Source organism: Mya arenaria, chromosome 4 (genome assembly GCF_026914265.1).
Source record: "Mya arenaria isolate MELC-2E11 chromosome 4, ASM2691426v1".
Classification (NCBI taxonomy): Eukaryota; Metazoa; Mollusca; class Bivalvia; order Myida; family Myidae; genus Mya; species Mya arenaria.
In genome coordinates, this window is record NC_069125.1 from 56,902,518 (window position 1) to 56,925,182 (window position 22,665).

The 22,665-nt window shown below is 33.2% G+C and overlaps 1 protein-coding gene and 1 long non-coding RNA gene across 3 annotated transcripts; one reads left to right on the forward strand and one right to left on the reverse strand.

The window, feature by feature from the left end:
- Positions 1–199: 199 nt before the first annotated feature.
- Positions 200–12,475, reverse strand: LOC128231857 (uncharacterized). 2 transcript variants are annotated; one of them, XM_052945094.1, is made up of 2 exons: positions 12,362–12,475; positions 200–2,539 (listed from the first exon to the last, which is right to left on the reverse strand). In XM_052945094.1, the coding sequence occupies exons 1-2, from the start codon at positions 12,375–12,377 to the stop codon at positions 1,416–1,418; spliced, it is 1,140 nt and encodes a 379-aa protein (XP_052801054.1). In that variant the 5' UTR covers positions 12,378–12,475; the 3' UTR covers positions 200–1,415. The 2 variants fall into 2 exon arrangements, with proteins under 2 accessions (XP_052801054.1, XP_052801055.1); XM_052945095.1 differs by lacking the exon at positions 12,362–12,475 and adding an exon at positions 10,865–11,099 and having other exon boundaries at positions 201–2,539.
- Positions 12,476–17,877: 5,402 nt separating this feature from the next.
- LOC128232719 (uncharacterized) lies at positions 17,878–21,948 on the forward strand. Its single transcript, XR_008260565.1, has 5 exons — positions 17,878–18,027; positions 18,241–18,312; positions 20,384–20,693; positions 20,949–21,126; positions 21,487–21,948. It is a non-coding gene; the product is annotated as an uncharacterized LOC128232719 (long non-coding RNA).
- The last annotated feature ends 717 nt before the right edge of the window (positions 21,949–22,665 follow it).

Consider the following 22,665-nt stretch of genomic DNA (forward strand, 5'->3'; position numbering starts at 1 on the left):
AGCTTCAAATATACTAGATATGCGAGTTAGGCTTTGCCCATTAAGATGATGGTATTGAAGGCTAAATTTTAATTGTATACTTGATAAGAACACTAAACACAACGGTTAATTATGCTATAACGCTAAACAACTTTTAGTCAAAGAAGAAAACACAATCAAATCGGTTGATGTTTATATTCGTCGTGAAAAGATAAATAACGTCAATATAAACACATTGTGATAAATAACACGTTAATAGGAAACACATAACTGTTTTGATGTATACATATCGAGAAAGCACAAAAAGTAAGATGATTACATGTTTTTATTGACATAAGTATTTGTAAGGTGATTTCTGAAAACAAAGATGACTTTATGTTATTGTCGATGTGAATTCCGTACGAATTCTTAGAATTCTTTTAAATAAGTCAGCCGAATTTGTGACATTTTTGTCTAAATACTTCATAGAAACTTAAATCATCTCGACTTGCTTTCAACAGTCGATTATTTCCCATGCCATTTTCCATTAATTCTTCTGACACCTCAACTTATTGCACTTAAAATGCTGTTGTTTTTTCAGTACAATACTTGTTGCAAAGATTATGTCATTTTTCATACACTTAGTTACTGAAATATATCAGGAAATAATTCATTCTATAGCAAGAGTTATTTAAGTCGTCCTTCTGAATAAATTTGACATTTGTTTTAGCATGTTTTTATTTCCATTGATCATACACTCTTTCACTGTCGAACTTGTAGGAGGTTGTGTCTTATTATTATTTATTTTCCACGTCTTAAGTAAACATTCATTGGTGGTGTATTTGTGCTAAACATAGCACATTTCATGTAACTGAGAACATGCCGTTAACATAACTGACTTCGTTTCTCCTACTAGAACTTGTCTTAGACATATTTTTTTAGTTTTATATCATTTAATTGATATGCGATCTTACACTATGGAGAGGTAAACCACCCAAACACAATTTGATGTATGGACAAGTCTTACGTAACCAACGATTTAAGTCGTATAAGCTGAATCCAATGTACACTTCTGGCAATGGTTAGGTTTAACAAAACAATACCTAGATAATACAAAAAAGATATATTCGCCGTGTGAACTGATCGTTAGACTCAAAACAGTTTGTGCACATAAAGGAACAGATCGATATGTTCAAACGTATTCAGCAAAGCTACAAACGACCTGGATCTGTTAATTCAAATAACATACAAAGAAAAAGAGAAGAGTATTATAAAGGTATCGTCTGTTAATAATCGTCGATTATCTACTGAGCAGAATACACTGCCAGAATAACCAATATATTTAGCTCTTCATAAGATAATAATATTTTATGATTAGTGCTTTGTTTATTTTACAAACTAGGTCAATAACTTAATAACATTAAGGTCAGTGTTTATTAATAAAAACCTTCCACCGTTTACAATAGTGATCTGTCTGTTGACTGAATGGATACCATTTCCATCGTCTGCTGTTTCTTTTTGTTAGAGCTACAGTCAACAGTTTTGCAAAGAAGTCTAGCCTTGAATTTTCTGCACCTCTTAATAACTTCCTTTGGAATCAAATATGCCAGTGGTATGAGAACCATGCTCGCAAGGTTTGCGGTGTCAAGTCCATAGATAACGCGAGAGCAGAACAAGTTACCCAACGACGTTATGCACTTGTAGGTTACGGGCTCAAAAAATACTATGTAAAAGGGCAATCGCATCGCAATACACAAAGCTAAACAAATGGACACAAATACTGTTATATCATAACGTCTCTCGTTGCGTGACGTGGAGGAGTTTAGATTATATTTGAAGCAAGCTATTGTTACCATGGTAATAAAACATGCACTTATCAGTGTCATTGGCAGCACTTTTGAGAATAGAAACCATAGAATGATGGCTGTTTTGTCCGACACAATGTAACACTGGCCATACTGCTCCTCGGACATTGTGAGGCGTAATACAGCTGTCAACATGAAAACCACAAACCATGGCAGGATAATCATGATTGACACCAACAGCGCATTTGAAACGCTCTTAAGCAGTCTTGGAGACACGACTGTTATGCACTGATAAAAGCCAAGAATTCCCGTTGAAATATTTGCCATGTAGTTTAAAACGTCTGTTATAAAATTTAACAGCTTACACACAGCATTGCTTCCAAGACCGGCACCAGTTGTCGTAAACAATTGTGCTAAAAAAGGTAAAGAAATCGCCCCATACAGGATGTGCAGTATTGTCATGTGAAGAATAAGCCAGTTGTGGAAATGCTTGCGTTGCTTACGACTAATTAAGATCGCAACGGCGACAAGAAGATTGAAAAGAACAATACAGCCGGCGAACGCATGGTACACATACACGAAACGCCTTCGTTCAAAATCCATGGTGTCAAAAATTGCAGCCTGTCTCCGTGCATGTAAGTAGTGTTCGTAGTCGAAACTTTCATTGTAGTAGGACTCGTTGTAGAGGTAGAAATCTTGTGTGTAATTGCTGTCCGGTAGGTAAGGAGGGTTGGGTTCCATTGTTGTCATATTTCTCACAGCTTTATCCTCGCAGTCTGAAAAATGATGTAAAAACGTTTAAATGCATTTATAATGCCGCATAATCATTATTTCGTGTACTTTAAACTTGTAAAAAACTGCTGTAAATTAAGGTGAATTAAGTTGATTCGGGAAAGGTGTTGAAATAACGATGCATAACACGTGAACAAAATACTGTAAATTCTTACAAATAATGTTGTTGTTTTTTTATCCTAGTAATTCGAGCTTTTGTTAATTGCTAAGATAAATGACACTCTGGTGAAAATATTCTCATAAATTGGTTGTCTGCTGGCATTGTAGAATTTATATTATACAGGTTGACAGACTTATGCTTACTTTGATCATATACGTTGGCAAATCATTTAAACAATTGATAGTGTGCTATATATTTTTTAAATAACATACCTCATATACTGAAATATTTTTTGGCTCAGTTCAATACCTTTTAACCAAACAACAGAACCCAGATATATTGCGTTTGTTTTCAGCATTTCGTTGAAATATCAAACATTGACGACCCCAATGCGCTTAATGTTCCTTATATAACGTATCTATTGGCGATTTATATACGATTAAATGGTTCTTTGTGTAAAAAAGATGTATAGTTACTGTTTCCCTTAAAGCTGCACCCTCACATATTGACCATTTTGAAAATTATTTTTATTTTTTGTCTAAGGATCTGTTGAGCAAAAACTGGAAACCAGTGATATAAGACTGTTGACAAAAGATCAGATCTCAGTTTGTAATACTTTCGTTCAAAAATTGATGTTTCATGGCTAAAAGAGTTACTAACGCTTTAAGAAAAATAAAATTTTCGGCAGTTTTCCAAACAATAGAAATCTGTTCTATAGTGACATATCATATATGATTTAATTGAAGGCATTAAGGCCACAATCAGTGGAATCTGAGACAATTGTTTTTTTGTAAAATCTGTCAAATTGTGAAAGTGCAGCTTTAAAACTTAAATAGTATGTGCGTACATAAATATATTCACTGATGAAATTTTAATGCAGTGTTAAGTAATCAGTGTAATCACGATAGTGTAACACCTGTTTGCGTATTTATCGCCTTAAAGGAATACTGACGAGCGATTAAGAAGAAAAGAACTGTGCAGTTACATTTCCCATGTGCCTATCGCCTTTGGAAATAAATCTTGACTTGTTATGTCCACAAATATAGCAGGTTTACAACTAGTATCTTCACAGATTTTAAGCTACTACTAGTAATCTGGAGTAAAAAAAGGCGTTTGTATCGATGTAGATTAATCTAAATTCATTGAGTTTTTACTATTCTATACAATTAAGCTCATTTTAAAATCAAAATTTCGTCTAAATGTATACGCAAATAGCAGCCATCAGCGCCAACAAGTTACCACATGTAAATGCATTTCAGTGAAAACATTTTACGAAATGATCAACTGGGTGAAGTGGCTCAATATTTCATTGTTAAGATCAGACGTTATTCACCATGTTAGAGGAAACTTCCGTACATATACTGGATTATCTTGCCTGCTAATCGATGACATGTTACAAATGGCGTCTATCACCTCTTGGGATCATTAGCTACAATTTCCTGGATAAAATGCACCTGTGATATACGCGGTGGTTAATAAAGAGTGAAAAGTGTTCCTTGTATATATTAATAATGACTTCAGGAACTTTGGCATTTTCTCATCGTCCTTGGTAATCCACAATTTATTTAAAATGTTAGTGTTCAGACGAATGAATTTATAGAAGCACACATTGCATAATATCATGAGGTTTTGAATTTATTGAAATAAAGCATTATTTATTTTATTCTCATTATACTTAAACCATATATATTAAGTGAGTCCGGAAAAACGCAAACTGAGATATTAATAAAAAACATACCCATTGCCAGGGTTACAAGAGGGGGGGGGGGAGAAACATAAACATATACTTTTAAAGCTGCAATCTCACAGATATACCATTTTTACAACTTATATTATTGGAAAGAGCAAAAATTTGCATAAATATCTGCAAAGCAACGATATAAGAATGCATTAAACATCATTTTTTGAACTTAGATATAAAAATCTGCGATCTAATTTTTGTCAGCAGTCTTATATGATTGGTTTCCATGGATGTTCGCAAAAATTGGCTCGTCCCAAGACAAAAAATAAAAAAAAAGTTGTCAAAACATTCAATCTGTGAGAGAGCAGCTTTAAAGAAATACATTCACTAATCCATTAATATTGTATATGCGTTTGTTTTTTTTCAATAATAATTACTACACTGCTCGATATGTTTTATTTTACCTGACAACACTGATTATAAATAAAACGGACAACTTTAAACTAAACTATTGCAGGCTTAAAAGATGTCTCAAAGGATTCTGTGTAACGCTGTACAACGCTTACTTTAATCGAATTCATACATTGAATTATTTATATGATGTGTCGTGGTGCATGTTAAAAATAAGCACGCACTGAAAATGAGTGATCGACAACGAATGATTATATCGAAATGTAGCTGCATTAACTGCAGTTTCTCATTAATTAACCATGAGTGCTTCAATTCTTTCACTGATTTTTTTTCATCATGCACATTAATACAAAATAATGTTTCTTAACAAAATACGCAAGTGCAAACGTGAGAATTATTTGCTATAAGAACAACGGAAATAATGCTCTGACTCCATTACAAAAAAAGAAACAATGAGAGTATAATCAGAAAACTATTAAATCAATCTAAATATAAAACGACCTTATATACAGGCATTATATTTGGCAAAAGCTTTTTCTTAATGTTGACCACAAAAGCCAAAAGTCCAAGACATTTGAAGATGTCACCAAATATCATAATCCAGGGTGTGTATATACCACGTGATAAATTACGTCATAAATGCTACGACGGAAGGCATTATTTTGCTTAAAATAGAGACTTAAATCAAAGATAACTTTTCTTATACACCATTTTAAATGAAACAAAGGGCAGTCTTTGCGGCTTAAAAGGCCCCGCCTTCGTTTTATTACCGAAGTTTGATAAGGTCACTAAGTTCATCAAACACTTCGACAAACCTTTTTCAAAAATAATGTTTTGATAGTGCTACGTCAGACGGTCGTATTGTGAAAAGGTTTGTCGAAGTGTTTTATGAAACTGAACTCTCAATCAAACTCTGATAAAGATCGAATGTTTCATTAAAAATGGTGAAGAAATAGCGAGTTATCTTTCTTCGAAGTGTTTATTTGAAGCAAAATATTGCCTTCCGACGTAGCATTTATGACGCAATTTATCACATGGTATACACACACTGTTATCGGTGATATTATTTTCTCAGAAAATTTGCATTGTGTGAGGTTTAATTAATTAGCTTCATAATTTGATCTTAGTTTATCCAATCCAATATGTTATACATGACCAATTACATTAAAACAAACGGGTTTTATCGACGTTGATGTTTAACAGCGAAAAGAAATCATTATTTGTGTTAGTAAAATGTCAATAATATCGAAAGAACTACGGACGACGGTAACTAAGATGACACTGTAATTTGTCATGTTGCCTTTAGAGGCAAATTTAAATGCTTCAAGAAAGTATAAAATACACAGGGAATGATACGGTGCTGTCAGTGGCGTAGCTGCCGATACGCACAATACGCCCGTGCGTACAATTCGTCGCACAAGTCAGAAAATAGTTGGGGCCAAAAATGCAATTAAAACTAAAGGGTAAGGGGAGTGAAGCGTTCGCGGGCCGCCTTTTTTGAATATGTGAGATCTAAAAAAAATCTTTTTATTCAGTAAGAGCCTCGTTTATAGAAGTTTGTTTCGTGTTGAAAATGTTATATGAGCTTAGGAAAACCTTTTAACAAACGTTCATTTGCATTTTCGTTATTTAAGACAATTTCCATTTTTGAATTTCCTACGAAGCGGTTTTAGACATAACATTTTTGAATTGAAAATTCGTTGGTTACATGCTGATGATCCTGTACTAAGAAATTTATTTTGCAATATAGTACCATTCTGACCTATGACAAAACCGAGAGCTCCAGGTGGCGGAGCCCTCCTGACCCCCATAAGGGCATTCCGCCCATTGCAACCGCAATTGTGTGTATACTTCGAAACGGCCTAGCTACGCCCCTGGCTGATGTTACATCGTTAAAACTTTGTTTTCGCATTAAAGGTCATAGAACGATTTTTGTCCTCTACACTTAAGTAAATGGAATAAAAACGAATACAGAGTATCCAGTATCTATTGTTGGATTATCAGGTGCGGAAAGAGATTTAAAAAGGTACTAGTTAGATTGTGCGTGATTTAATACGAGACACTGAAGCGATCAGGCTGGCAACTGAACTGCATTCCAGATAGTATGCCAATAAACAGTGTTACAAAGATTGTTCTAAAGATATGGATTATTTTGTATAGTAATAGAGCGGACAAGGTTAATTGGGTAAACTGTTGCCAATTAAAAGACTAAAGCACGTTTAAGTGGTATTTTACACGATTAAATTGCTGGTGGAAACGCCACGCGTTTGGCACGTATTAAAATCCGTACATATGCATACTTATCCTAAGCTCACAGAAGATAGATATTTACTAAATAATTCAGACCTGACGGTCGGGTAATGCAGACAAGTGGTGATATTGTGTTTTAAATGGCGTAATAAGAAACTTTAGATGAACTGTTTTGTATGTAAGCATGAAAAGAAACGGCGTTGGTTGCTTGAATACTCAACACAATGGAAAGGTCTAGGACAGAATGGAAAGTCTAGGACAGAATGAAAAGGTCTAGGACAGAATGGAAAGGTCTAGAACAGAATGGAAAGGTCTAGGACAGAATGGAAAGGTCTAGAACAGAATGGAAAGGTCTAGGACAGAATGGAAAGGTCTAGGACACAATTAATGTCAGGGTGACGTAGGTAATTAAGGTGATATGTTTCTCAGATATTTGTGGAGGAAGGTGTTGAAACATTTATGCTTTACGTTCTAACAGTATTAAAATAAGACTTTGGACGAAAACAAAATTCCTAAGTTAATATGCAAGATGTTTGTTGATGTTTGGGTGATTACCATAAAACAAAATATAACATCCGTCTTCGTTCCTCAAAAATAATTATTGAGTTATTGGAACAAAAACATTTCAATATGAGACATCCAATAATGATTGGAAGATGAAAAATAACATATGTTTGATTGTTATTCATAAGTGTGTGATAACTGCTATGTCAATTGGGATATTGACGGGTTTTTAAATGTGGGAAAATAATTTTGTATTTATATACAAAATTCAAATGTGAGATTATTAATTATAACAAATATGTATGGTATTTGTTAACAAATATACATTCAAGTTTTAGTTTTATGGTTTAGTTCTGAAACGTATATGAATACTTTATAAATGCGCATTTGAGACAAAAAGATCATGTTAGCTTAGTTATCCTCCGGAAAGATTCCTCTATATGTTTATTATCACAAACAAAGTAATAAAAGTCACTTCCAAGTGTATCGGCATTGGTGAACTGGGTTTCATATAGTAACCACTGACCGTATGTAAATTAGCTAGACGCGTTATCAACTGCTCTTTTTATCGCATGCTTAACTTGGTCAATTCGTACATCGACAAGCGATAACTTGCGAGTACCAGTTTTCTTTAAATGAAATTTGTTCTTGACAATATTTTAATGGCACACATTTAGTTGTTCAATGTTTTAACCGTAGCCACTGATTATCTTGACAAATGCCTCCGTTTTTTGTCCCAGTATCACCATAACGTTAGAACGTTTGGTTACAGGTATATAGTTATCATGATGAATGAATATAATGTGATTGATTATTCATTACAATCGGCATGCCGCTCTTAGATACCGTGATCATCAATCTTATACCTGAAGGTGAAACTGAAATAAGTGTTCGAACACCGTCGAATGATTTGCTACATGGCCAACATCAATATCATACACGTTATCTATTTAAAAAAGTAGTATTTATATGTATTCTCTTTGACAAATAGTATAGCTTTTAGTAATGAAACCACACAAAAAGAAGTTTATCCATCAAGTATTTAAAGAACCATCTCAGTCGCTAGGGAACGTCCAAAGTAAACTTCCGACTGACTACGAAATAGAAATAATATTTACTTGTAAATGTTTTTCAAGCTCAAAATTATATCAAGGTATTGTTGAGTAGTTTGTCATTTTTCACAAAGTTTGCATTTTAAAATACTATTAAACACTTAATAGATTGTGTCATCCTTGATCTTTACAATACTTGCCTCTTAAATATTTCTTCTTACAAAAATGCATGCTGCAATCACATACATTTCTCAGTGTATTTAGCGCATTCAAATGGACGTTTTACATGTTTCCGTCTCTATTAATAAAGAATCCTTATCTGATATCTTTATTACAAGGAGTGCTTCCTGCAGAGACCACCATCGTGTTACATCCAGTACAGGGAATACACTCTAGGATTAATACACCTAACTTTCATAGTTTACCGAAACATAAGTTACCTTTATACACTGATTATAGCATTTTTGATTTGCAGGAACCGGTTTTTAGCTCGTTAGAAAACGAGTGTAACATATTTGATGTAAAACTTAAATACCATAATGTGTAATGTACGAGTAAAGCGCTTATATTAAAAAAACACATCAACAACGCAGGAACAAATCAGAATATTTCTCCATAACGACTTATACTACCCATCATTCTTGATTTGAATTAAAATCAAGGGTAATACAGGCTTAAATATAAAATAAACATTAAGTTAGCTCAATGTTTACAATTAATCATGGAAACTGCATCAAACGCGCCTTCTTTATATATCGATATATTTTACTTCAGATTAGAATTCTATTGAATAATTGATATAGGTAATGTTTCTTACTTGAATTAAAATGATTTTAATTAAGGACCTACCTATAAACATGCGCCGACCCTAACTATTTTTTCCGTTTCTGAGCAAAACAAATATTCGTTAGCGAATAGAGAGTTACGAAGGGCGGATAAATGCAGATTTCAATCAGAATTATTGTTTATATGATAAAACAAAGTCAGGCAATGACAGTAATGTAGGAAAGACTGCCATGTGCAAGAAAACACTCTGAATTTACGACAGATTTTAAAAAATAAAATAAAAAAATCCCTACCTAGAAAATTTGGGAAGGTTACCCTTAACAAACAATTATTTTTTTTTGGCCTAATTAAGGCGAACAGATCGCAACACAAATTAACTTTTATTCCTTAATTGTTTCCTTTAAATGCTAGACAATGTGCGACTTGTCTGTCTCGCTTTTAAAGCTGCACTCTCATAGATATACCTTTTTTACATTTTTTATATTTTGTCTTGGAAAGAGCAATTTTTTACGTAAATATCTGCAAACCAATGATATTAGATTGCTGACAAAAAATCAGTTCGTTGATTTTCATATTTCGGTTCGAAAATTAATATTTTATGCCTTAAACATTTACTAACGGTTTAAGAAAAATCCATAAAACATCAATTTTTGAACTTATATATAAAAATCTGCGATCTAATTTTTTGTCTGCAGTCTTATATAACTGGTTTCCATGAATTTTCGCAAAAAAATGGCTCATTCCAAGACAAAAAATAAAAAACGTTGTCAAAACGTTCAATCTGTGAGAGTGCAGCTTAAAATGAAATTTGAAACACAATACATTTGACAAATATTTCTCGGTTACTCAAAAAAAAGACAGTTACCAAAATTAAAAAAAAATCAAGAAAAAGCGCATTCCCTCGCTTGCATAAGTTAGTTTAAATACAATAACTGAAACAAATAATGAGAGCAACCGCTCACAGAAAATTATTTAAATATGTTGGGTTCAAGTTTAAACTGTTTTTTACTTCAACCTATTAATGTGGTTCGATGATGTTATAGTATATTAAAAACATGTTTCCAAACGTTTTACCAACTTAATGGGCCGATTTACTCCAAAATATTAATACCCGTGTATAAGAAAGGATAAAGAAGTCGTAAACTTATAATGAATTATACCTATCTAAACAAAATCATGTTTTATCGATTACATCCACTCCAAGAAAAACATCTCTATATTCACAATAAATTATCTATTTAGTTTAGATGAAAGAATGCATCTTCAATGTAAAATTAATCTGTAAAGTATTAAGATCAAGTTTTATATAGCATTTATAGCACCACTTACACAATTCACATTTATTTCTTCAAAACTACTAGCGTTACTTTCCGAACCCACACCGGGCCTATTTTTCAAGAACAGTTATTTTACAATTTTCTTTAAATACAAACAAACAGAGCAATTGCATAGCAAAAGTAAAATCAGGAAGTTGAAATTATTGAATGAATATTTTACAATATTATTTACATGCACAGTTACCCACCTGAAAGATATCTTATCTTACAAACTAACACCACAATCCACCGCAACAACAATCATATGAATCATCTTATCACTAAAATATACACTCCCGGATAGTTCTTATTTATTTATTAGAACTTGTTCTTCGCCAAGAGAATGAATTCGTTTACAATGAGAGTAAAACTCCTATCATAGATAATAGGCGGTTGGCACATCGGGATCGACGGCAAAAATGACTGAACGGCTGTAACTCTCTCGCTCTGTGCCAATACAACCAATAAATACTCTCTCTCTACACGCCATTGTCTTGAGCATGGCGTGGCGCTCGGTCGGAATGGTATCAATGATTCAACAGAAAGGCTGTAATCAAGAGCAATAAAAAAGAAAAAGATTTTTTCGGTTAATTTTATGTTGTTCATTAAACCACCAGGAGGCCGTATTAAAACAGTCACGTTTATTTTAGTCTCTTCGAGATTTTCAATTTCTAAATTCCAATATTGTGTTTCATAAATCAATCAAGAGTGATAGTTAAACAACAACATTTCAACGAGATATAACGTCTGCTATACAATATATGTTCATACAATTAAAAAGAGACGAATTAACGATATCATATCCCGCCGCTAAGTGGATTCGAGTTTACGGAGAACAACATTCATGATTTTGTTTTGTTACAATATTTTGATGCTTATGATAAGAAGGTTGGAATTACAATACAAGCTAATTATCAAAAGCAGTCATTGAATTTCGATAACGACGAACGTTAAGTATGTTTTGCTTACATGTATATATATTATATCTTTATTCTCTCATTTTGCAAAAAAATGTAAGATCGACCTATAAATAGATGTTACCGTTTATGATGGGAGATGTCCATATATGTCAGAGAAGACTTACAATTATAAAGCATGAAACTAGAATATCAGATTGGAAATAATGAAATTGGTATGTTGTTAATCCAAGAGCCACATACTTTTTCCGTTGCCATGGTATCGGTGCAAATTGAAAAGACATTTGATAAGAAAAAAAAAAGAAGTAGGATAAAATCAGCCTTAAGTGATTGATGTTTCAATTATATACCGACTTTCGTTGCTCTTTCAATACAACATATTTTGGTTCTTAGACGGTGAAATATATTCCAATCTGTTTCTGAAACAAACAGTTATCCTCTCTGTAAATGTTTGGACAGATTTATGTACACATTTGATTTTATTTGGTTTCAGTAAATTGTATTTTGGACATGGTCGTTACTTTACCATTTGACACAAATATCAAAGATGAGTGGCATTTATTTCTTTGCATAACTTCTTCCATTTTGCAACGTTTTATAAACTTTAAATAGTTCGAACCCGTCTACTGAACAATCCTGGTCATAAAGAACGGATCTCCTATCCTTCTTGTACCTTTTAACCTCAGATCTGTATCTATGACATTACTCTTTTCATTTACTGATCTGTCAAATCGCATTTCTTGGAACGGCACTGTGGTAATCGTTGGGCAGAAAACATATCATTCTCACCTGTCAGGTAAAACATTAACACATTTAATCCTCAGATTATCTTTGGAGATAACTTTTGAAAAATAGTTATTGACTAACAGTAAATCCACACATGTTGAAACGAGCGAGGAGCACCAACTGCACTCCTTGATATACTTTTAAAAAGCCATCTAATGCCTCGCTGATGGCACTCATGTTGTCTATTGATGAAGTGGCATCATCGACAGGTGTGTGATGAATACCCACCGCTGGAGAATATAATAAAACGTTGTAAAAGTAATACCTTTTAACCCTTCAAGTTTTACAAAGTACTTTCTGCTCTATTTATTTATATCTTCATGTTGTACAAAGTTCAGACAGATCCTTAAAATGATTTACGTATAATTCACACTTTATTGCAAAATGAGTCTATTACCCCCGTCTGTGTTCCGAGCTTTGTTGTTTGTAGTTATCTTGGCTTACTATGTGGTATCATATCTCTTTCCAAAAGAAATAAAGAACAAAACATTTCAGGAATTCCTATGCTCAACAAAGTAAATAAAGAAATATGTTACCAAGAACCAATGGTATTTCGTTTTAGAAGTACAATTGCTCTCAAAACAATTACAATGACAATAAATGTAGGCTGCCTACACATAGATATATTGACCATGACTTTAAGTTCAATAATATAGTTATTCGCAACTTGAAACAATTGTTACAGTATCAAACTCAACAGTAATGACATCATACACAAAGCTTAGCACTGAAGTGCTGATAAACGGTACCATTTTTAAGCATGTTTGCGGGAAGCCAGTGGGAATAAACAAGCATGGTAATGATGTGGTCTAGTAAATATTTTAGTAGAAATAGTTCTTAGAATAATAGAAGTAGCAGAAAGAAACCATTTTAAAAAGAAATGAGCTTTGGTTATAGTGAATACAAAATATGTAATAATACCGATATCACCAGTATGTAAGTTGTTTTTGCTTCTAGTAAACATCCTCCTAAATATTTTTTTAACATCGCAATTTTAAGGAGTGCACCCAAAAACACTAAGCTTACCAAATGACGACAATGATGTTATTTCTACTTTCGGTCGCTTATTTTATCATTGAAGTAACATCAAAAGGAAATAATAATAAACACAGTAAAAATGGCAGAATGACCTGCAATATTTGCAATTACTTAAATATTAATTTTCCATTTTGATATGTGAATACACTGGCCATGAACATAGCATCCGAAAAGGTATACATATTCTCAGTTTAACCTAGTGTGAACATTCAGCGGTATATTCAAGACTCGCCTGAACAATAATTCATTGGATCAAAGTTTCATTCTTTACATACACACACTTCCTGCTACATTTAAACATTAATCAAAACATTATAAAGGAAGGCAGATGTTGAGTTAAATGCAAAGGGCAGATGTTGAGTTAAATGCAAAGGGCAGATGTTGAGTTAAATGCAAAGGGCAGATTTTGAGTTAAATTCAAAGGGCAGATGTTGAGTTAAATGCAAAGGGCAGATGTTGAGTTAAATGCAAAGGGCAGATGTTGGGTTAAATTCAAAGTGCAGATGTTGAGTTAAATGCAACGGGCAGATGTTGAGTTAAATGCAAAGGGCAGATGTTGAGTTAAATGCAAAGGGCAGATGTTGAGTTAAATGCAAAGTGCAGATGTTGAGTTAAATGCAACGGGCAGATGTTGAGTTAAATGCAAAGTGCAGATGTTGAGTTAAATGTTGAGTTAAATGCAAAGTGCAGATGTTGAGTTAAATGCAAAGTATCTCCTGTTATCTCTTCCTTTCTTGTAATCTGTATAAAACAAGGTAGCCTATATTTTACATTACTTTCGTATGTTACGCAACTGCCATCTTAAGAGTTAATAGTTAATTCGTAAATAAATAGACACGGTTTCATAAACCTGAAGACACTTGTTTTATTTGCTTTCTTAAAAGCATAATGGACCTGGGGCCTTTCGCTGCAATCATATTTGTGCGCTCGTGTTTTCATATTGTAAGATAAAATATGTCTAAATGAACTGCAAATATCCATTATAATAATAGCATTATTCAATACAGATATAACACAAAACAGAATGACATATTCATTATCTTTCAACATAATTTTATGCAAATATGATTTGTACCGAATCATTTATTCCAGGCTTCGTTTAATATTGAGGAAGCCAGTAGAAATTCAACTTGATACAATCAATTTGTTCCTTAATGCTCTAAATTGATAAAAAGGTCCCTCGGGAATGAACCAATATATTTGCAAGTACGGCCTTTCTCCTCCAAAATGGCTGCAAGTTAACAATATTGTTGGCATTTTATTTTGCCTACAGAAAGCGTTAATTGCATGTATCGGCATACAATGGAAGCTAATAAAGCTCGTTCAAGGCGGGAGAAACAATGGTAAATTTTCAAGGTTCGACAGCCGATAAAAATCATACGGAATTACTTGATTTTCGAAATTGTCATTTGCCATGGCCTAATAAGTCTTATAATTAAGCAACACTTATTTGGATCATTTCAATCCAATTTTGTTTTAAATACAGGGACATTATCAATATAATTATTGTTTCGCTACGTAACACCAACGTTAACATAATACCCCTGATTAGCACTGTTAAAACATATTTATAAACTAGATTCTGTTAAAATCATCTTTCACTCGAAGTATATTGTAATTATCTCTTTCAAACGAGTTTCTGGATATAACAGCTTAGCGTCTTGTATCTCCTTACAACGACTTAGTCTAGTGAAACGGCTTAATATTTCGTTATAACGACTTCGTTTTTTTAAAACGACTTAGTATCTCGTTAAAGCACGCATTAAGTATCTCGTTAACGTAAAAATGAGTCGTTTGGAAGAGATACTAAGGCGTATAATGTTAAAAGTACTTACTGTTTTTCCAAACAAATTCGTTTTCAAAAATCATATGACGATTGGCATCATTTTACATCAAGTTTTATTTCATTAAATATTGAAAAAAGTACGATAATTATGTACAACACATTTCACATTTGTGTTTCGTTATTAATATTTTTTCTTAGTGTGCCTGTTCAGTGCGAACACGTGTTGAATTCAATAACGCACAATCGACTACATGATAAAACAACAACTTGACTGTAAACATTCCTGACTCAAAAATGGACAATTTATCATGTACAGTACTGGACTCGAATATTTAAATAGATGGGTTGTATATATGCCAGTTGGGACAAATTAAACAGGCGCTGGTAATAACTATTTTTTTTGTTAAAATTTAATAAAGACCAATGTTGCGATAAGTCATTGAAACATTTAGATGGTTTAGGCTCTAGTTACTCATTTTTAATACCGTTAGGTGCTAACACATGATTACACATGCTAGAATTATATTGTTTTGTTGCTATAAACCAATAACCACATTTCTTTTCATGCAACTAATGCTGGTCTCTGAGTTATCATTTGCCATATAATTATTTTGTCAACAAACCTTTTAATAATTTGACTCAGAGATCAGATATTGTTTTAATGGCACACAATATAGGTTGATGTAAGTTCTTTTATTCTAATTTTAATGCATTAACTCATTTGACTAACCAAATAAGTAAAAATAAAAAATAAATATATTACATTGTAGCGATATTTTGATGTTTTTTACTGGGGAATTTGTGGCCACGTAGCTATTGATTAAAGAAAAACATTGATGACGATTATTTTATTTTCTAGCTAAACCATAGCTTTTATTGTGTTTATCATTAAAATTCATTTGTGCGCATTAACCCTTTAATAGAAACGCGCGTGAAAAGATTCAGACATTGGTTCCGACCGTAACTGAAGATTTTTTCATTTCAAATCCATTAAATAATTGAGTACAATAATAAGTGTGAACTTGTATGAGACTCTTAGTCTAACCATTGTTATCAAGAGAGGTGAAGTTTTTATCTTAATAATATATGAAGGCTTTTTAATGACCTTAATGTATTTGTTCATAATTCGGATTGAGAACATTAAATTTGAAGGACCTGGCTCCAAATTCTGTCTGGACACAACATTACATTTATCCGAACGAATTTGTTTTTCGTCATAACATTCGTTATAATGCGTTGGTACTTATACTTCAGAATATTTACAGCATTTCTTCTTATTAGATCAATATAAAACAGACTGTTTGTTTTAGCTCGCATGATTGTTTGATGAAAATGCCATCAACGGTAGGGGGACAAACTTTATTAACCTTGAATTTTAGCCATCTTTCTTTTTCATTGTCATGTGTTCTAAGTGATAAACAATTTTCATCAGTACAAAATACTGAATTTGTTTTTTGTCAAAACATCAGATTAAAATGCTTCTATAGCAATTAATTTCATTTAAATGTGAACATGCAATTTTGCACCTTTTTTTGGTTATCGTTTTAAAGTTTCAAATCATTTTATAATTTTCAGGACACCGTAATTAAAATTCTGCAATATGTTGCACAGCCATAACTTATCCATACACGACTGAATTCTTGATGTAGAATTGTTTCCGTTTTTTTAAATAGTGTAAGATGACGAACTAACTGGGAACACTCGTTGATAGATAGGTAGAGCCGATGTCAATTGCACTTAATTACAGTTACAAATTGTTGTTTACTTTTATATAGTATACGTAATAACTGTTTTCATTTACCAGTAAACAAATTAATATAACCACAAATTAAACGGGCGTATATTCCTTAAAACTCTTTAGCTTAACTCTGAATCATAAAGCCCAAACATGTAGTTTATACTTGTAATTGTCTTGAATTTTTATTACACTAACTATTTATAACAGAAACGATATTATTATGATCAAATGTAATATCAAAGCCAACTTGATACATTTTTGGACGGTACTGCGAAGCAGTGCCGTTCATAGGTATCATGCTACTTTTCGACATGCATGCATCATTTGGTCCCCGGCTTCATACCTCAAACAGAAGCGTCCAGGAACCAGTTTTAAACGGAAGTGCACGGCCAAATAAAATAAACCTTTTGTCCGCTATTCATAAGTACGCGAGTCAAGTAGCGCCCAAAGGCGGCTGATTCATATTGTAAAATATATTCTTCGACTGTAACTCCACAATATTCACAGTGCGTTGTTAAATAAAAACACAATGGTTACACATGAATTGTTTGTAGGTTATACCTTTCTCTTATGACACTAGTGTTTTATGAAAAACGTATTTAGATCGGCTTCTTTCAACAAAACATAGCCATTTGGAACTATCTTAGCAGGTGCGCGTTGTCTTGTGCTAAAATGCTGACCCGAGAGCTGACCATATAAATGAAGAGGGAAAACGCTGGCCAGAAAATTGAAAATTGAATTATTTCTGTTGAATTAATTTTTATGGGTTATTTTGATTTCCTTGTACTATTGAATGTATTATACCTGATTTATTATAAATATTTGTATAATTTATAAGAGCGTTTAGTTAAAGATGGATGACTTTTTAATCATTTGTAGAAAAGTATCAATCTAGATCTAGGCCACACCACGTACATTAAATAAATTTCAAAACTCGGCGACCCATACATATTTTCATTCATTTTTTGGTCAGCCTTTTCCTCCATATCCATTGTTCAGCCCTTAGGTCTGCCTTTTAGTATTCAAGGAATTTGATTGATATGTTTCAAATGATGTATGAATACACATCGTTCCAAGCATCTTCCAATCATCGGCCGGCAAATTTCGGTGAGTGACTACTTACAATAGAGTTTTCGAACGAATTTAGTTTGTTCTTTATTTTGGTATATTGTTCTGATATTTTGAAAATGATATGTAGGAGCACATACAGTTGAAAAATTAGTTCGGTCAGTTATTAAGCTATAGATATCTTACTTTGTAGGAAATTAGAAGTTTTGTTGCTGTTATTATTTTCGTTCACGAAATTCTTCCTATTGACAGGAGTCCTACACACGCTGTCACAGAACAAAACAAGGACTATGAATGCGACTGACTCTAACGTCTATATGTATAGTGAGTATTATTTTTGCCATCTAAAACGTGAAATTATTGTGCATCAGCTTTGTATAGCCTGTCGGTCTGTATGTAACTGCATTTAAACAAAACTGTGCAATATAGTTGTTGTTTACATCCAAGTCTAAAAATAGACGTAGAAAGTAGGTTAAAGTAGGGTTACTCAATAGACTGCCTAACTATTACAGTTAATTTAGGTTTGATTTGTGTATAAACTGTTTTTATTGCAAATGCTAAAAATTCATGGTGTTGCAAGTATCGAGTGTGCAATTACACAGCTCAGAAACAATTTATTCTTTTGTTTTGTTTAGGCCTGAAAAAAATACATTTGGCTCGGGTTACCCGACCCTACGTACGGTATAGGCGCCGACCCTACCGTTTTTATAGTCAGTTTGAAAAAAAAAAGAAAACTGATGTGCGTTCATAGTGTAACGGTCCGCAGTAGGGGGCGGATGTGCGTTCATAATAATATTCCGTATAAAACGGAAGTACGTTCGGTATACGTATGTAAACTTGGTTGGTAATATGCAAATTAGCAAAACCCGGTATCTGTTAGAATAGAGAAGTTAGTGTATATAAAGACCAGTGGACCCCTTAAGGGTCGATCATGCTTTTCTCTGAAGGGATCTGTTGGTGTTTCATTGGCGTCACACGTTACAGTAGTTTAAAACCTTAAATGCTTATACAGAAGATAACTTTAACACCATTCTCCAATGATGAAAATGACATTCCTATATAAAGCCTAATAAAATAAATAAATAAAAAAAGATAAATACCCTACCTATTTTTTTAAAAGGATGTAACCCTAACCAAACATTTTTTTTTAGGCCTTATTGCCCACCAAAGGAAGCAACACTTTCAAATAATTCAGTTCTTTTCCAAGAACTCAAAAAAGCTATTACAGGTCAAGATCGCTTTATTGGGAGATTTCAATTATGATCAAAATGAAAGGGCTTCTATTGCACACTTATATCATACCAATTTCAATCTACGCCAGTTAATAGATTCAGTTACGACTGATTATGGCTCATATTAATACCATATATACACAAACTTGGATTCAACTTGTTTAAGATCTTACGGCACTCTAGAATCATACTTCTCTGATTACATACCATTGTACCTGTACTGAAAGTAGACTAAATTTTAGTTAAATGCTATAATATGATTGATAGTAAGTTACGAACTATGCTTCTTTGACTGAAATAGTGCTCACAAAGGTAACAATGCACCTGCCTGACTAATATGATAACTAGGTGTTTACACAATACCACATTAAGAAGTCAGGGATGCGATTTGTCCGCGGATTCGTGGAATTCCGCGGATCTTATGGCCCCAGAGACCCCTCCCCCCCCCCAAAAAAAAGAAAACAAATAAAAAAAAAATTTACCCGGAAAAAAAATATTTGGTAGCTTTCAGTTGTTTAAGTTAATATTCAAGTTTGCTTCAAATTTAAAGTCAGGAGAGCCCTCAAAAGAGCTTCTAAAAAGCCATTTTTCTTCTACAGCAGTGCGCTTTTGACCGAAAGAGCGCCCCATAAACCCATGGCCAAAATGTTTCAGACCTCCGGCTGCCATGTCAATCACAACCCTGAGAAGTCTGTATGAATATTTAACACCCCTGACATTGAAGCCAGTGGTCGAAATTAGCACCAGCCCACAAGCCCTGCACTGGTAAAATGACTTCCGGGCTTGCTCAAATTCTGAATTTTATATAGCACGGCTTGTTCAAAAATATGATTCCATGCAATAGCATAAGAATTCGGGCTTGTTCATCCAAAAGTCTAATTTCGATGACAAGGATAAGGCTAAGATCAATACTGAATACTGGCCCTGGTCTCAACATTTATCACTGTATAGCAACACTATTAATTCAACCGTTATTTTATCATTTTTAATCATCATTTTGAATTATTGATTGGAGTTGTTTTAATTTTTTCCAGCATCTGTAGCACAGTATTGACGCACTACAAATGAACCTTATTCTTCAATTTCCATATAAAAAAATCATTAAGCTGATCAATTCATAAAATAGACATCGCCATTTTAAAATGAAACATATGTATTTGCAGATGAATTCCGTCAATGAAAAAGAGGGCCATACCCCAGTCTTTGCCTGTGGGAATGTGGTGTACCACAGGAGGTCAGATGGCATTCCATGATGGAATAACATTTCTTACCAAATTCAGCAGGTCAAAAGTGCTCTTTACCATCCACAGACAGTATTTGGCAGACTAGGAACAAGAAATTCCACTACATGTAATAGCGGTTTGGTTGTGCATGAACAGCAAATGCATCCGGTGCTGGTTTGTTAACATGCAGGGGCTGCCACTGTCTTCCTTTAGGATAACAAGGATGTCAGTTTCCAGCAAAATAATCCAGGTATGGAATCTTTCATATATCATACATTTTTTCAATCCATTTAACCTTCAAATAAAAATTTAACTACTGAAAAATATCTAACTATCAACTTGCTGATATATCAGTTTCTAAGTTTGCCCTAAACTCTTTCACACAGCCACCACTTACATGTATATAACTTTGCTTTTGTATAGTGCTAGTACATATTTTTTGTGTTTCTCTGTTAATGTAAATCACTGAGTTTATTAAGCATTTTCTTCTTGTCTTCTAATGCAGGAAGAACCCCAGGTCTTACTGTTCAAGACGCAATGAGGTTGTGACCATCAGGCTCAAAGCTGTGGAGAAAGATGTCTGGCCGGGAGACATACTGATGTTATGCTTTACTGATGTTGTTGCCAACACCTACAAACCATTCACTACAACTACCACAACGAACAATGTACTGATAATGCAGGTGAATATAATTTTAGAATAACCATCAGATATCTAGAAAATTTAAGCTGTGTCATTTATTTGGTCCAAAAGCCTATGATCTTTTGTCAGATCAATAATCATACTTAAAACAACAAGCATCAATGCTGTTTGAAAACTTTTTTTCATTTTTGTTTCATTCAGCTTAAGATTTGTGTTTGTCTAGATGATACATCATACATTTTAAAGAAAAAACAACACTCATTGCCAAATACAATACATTCTTTATTTTGTCTCTAATTTCAGCTGTATTTCTTATTGATTTTTTAAAATATGTTAGTTGATAGGTATTTTGAAGTATTCAAGGTTTGAATTTATAATTAGCATATGTGAACATTTGCAGAAAATCTGAGCTACCTTTGTGAAAGAGGCCAAGAGAGGATTGGATGGTGGAGTTTCAGATGACACAATGCTGACTGTTTCCACCCAGCTGATTTTGCTTCCTACAGGCAACAGAAGGAAGTCTTCACTTTTATTTTAAACAATTCAGTTTTAATGCCACCAATTTGTCAAGATAAAATGTAACTGAACAGATTGAAATTACACCAACTTCCTTCATTAACACAAACTATCTGTGTACCTGGACCATCAGCTTGAACAGTATACTACTTCAACTACCATTTCCTCATATTCAAACATTACTAGAAAGGTCTGAAAGGCAATCATACTAAATGAAGAATGATAAACTCCTGTGTTATAAATTCTGCTGCAACTTGAGATGACCAGTATGTACAGACAGTGCCAAATTTATTGCATTTATTACTTGTGTCTTATCTGACAGTGCTCTATGTATCGATATTGTACTTGAAGTTAACTATGATTTTATTAAGATCTTAGATGCGATTTTTCACTCTGTATTGATGTTCACATACTTCAATTTCTGTTGCCAGTGTCACTAACAGATAATCTAGATGAATTTGTTTTTATTTATTTCTACAACTGTTGTCTATGAACATTTTCATATCATATAGTTAGTACACTTCATTATATACAAGGCAGTCAATGTCTTATTTCCGATAATAACTCAGCAATAAGCCTCTTGACATTTCTGCTTTGAATTGTCTATATATTTTTCATTTCTAAGTTTGAAGTCTAATCACTGTTAAAAAACAGGCTCTACTTATGGCTGCCTAGAAATGTCTTCCAAATTGATAATTAATTAAAATAACAATAACCTAATGCCCTTATGGAAACATATTCCAAACATTCATTAACAGCTATGAAATTATTTTTGGACAAACCTTTTTGCAGTTTACAGCCTTAAACAAAACCAGATTTTCCCCCAACCAAATGCACTGCTTAACCTATAAATAAATGATTTTTAGCTCGACTATTCGAAGAATAGGTGGGCTATACTACTCGCTCCAGCGACGGCGTCCGGTTAAAGTTTTAGGGCAAGTTGGGATTTTCACTTATAAGTCCAATACCCTACATTCAATTGACTTAATACTTCATGAAGTTTTTCAGGGCCATCACATGATGAGGTTAGTTAACTCCATATTATTCTTTAAACAGATTATGG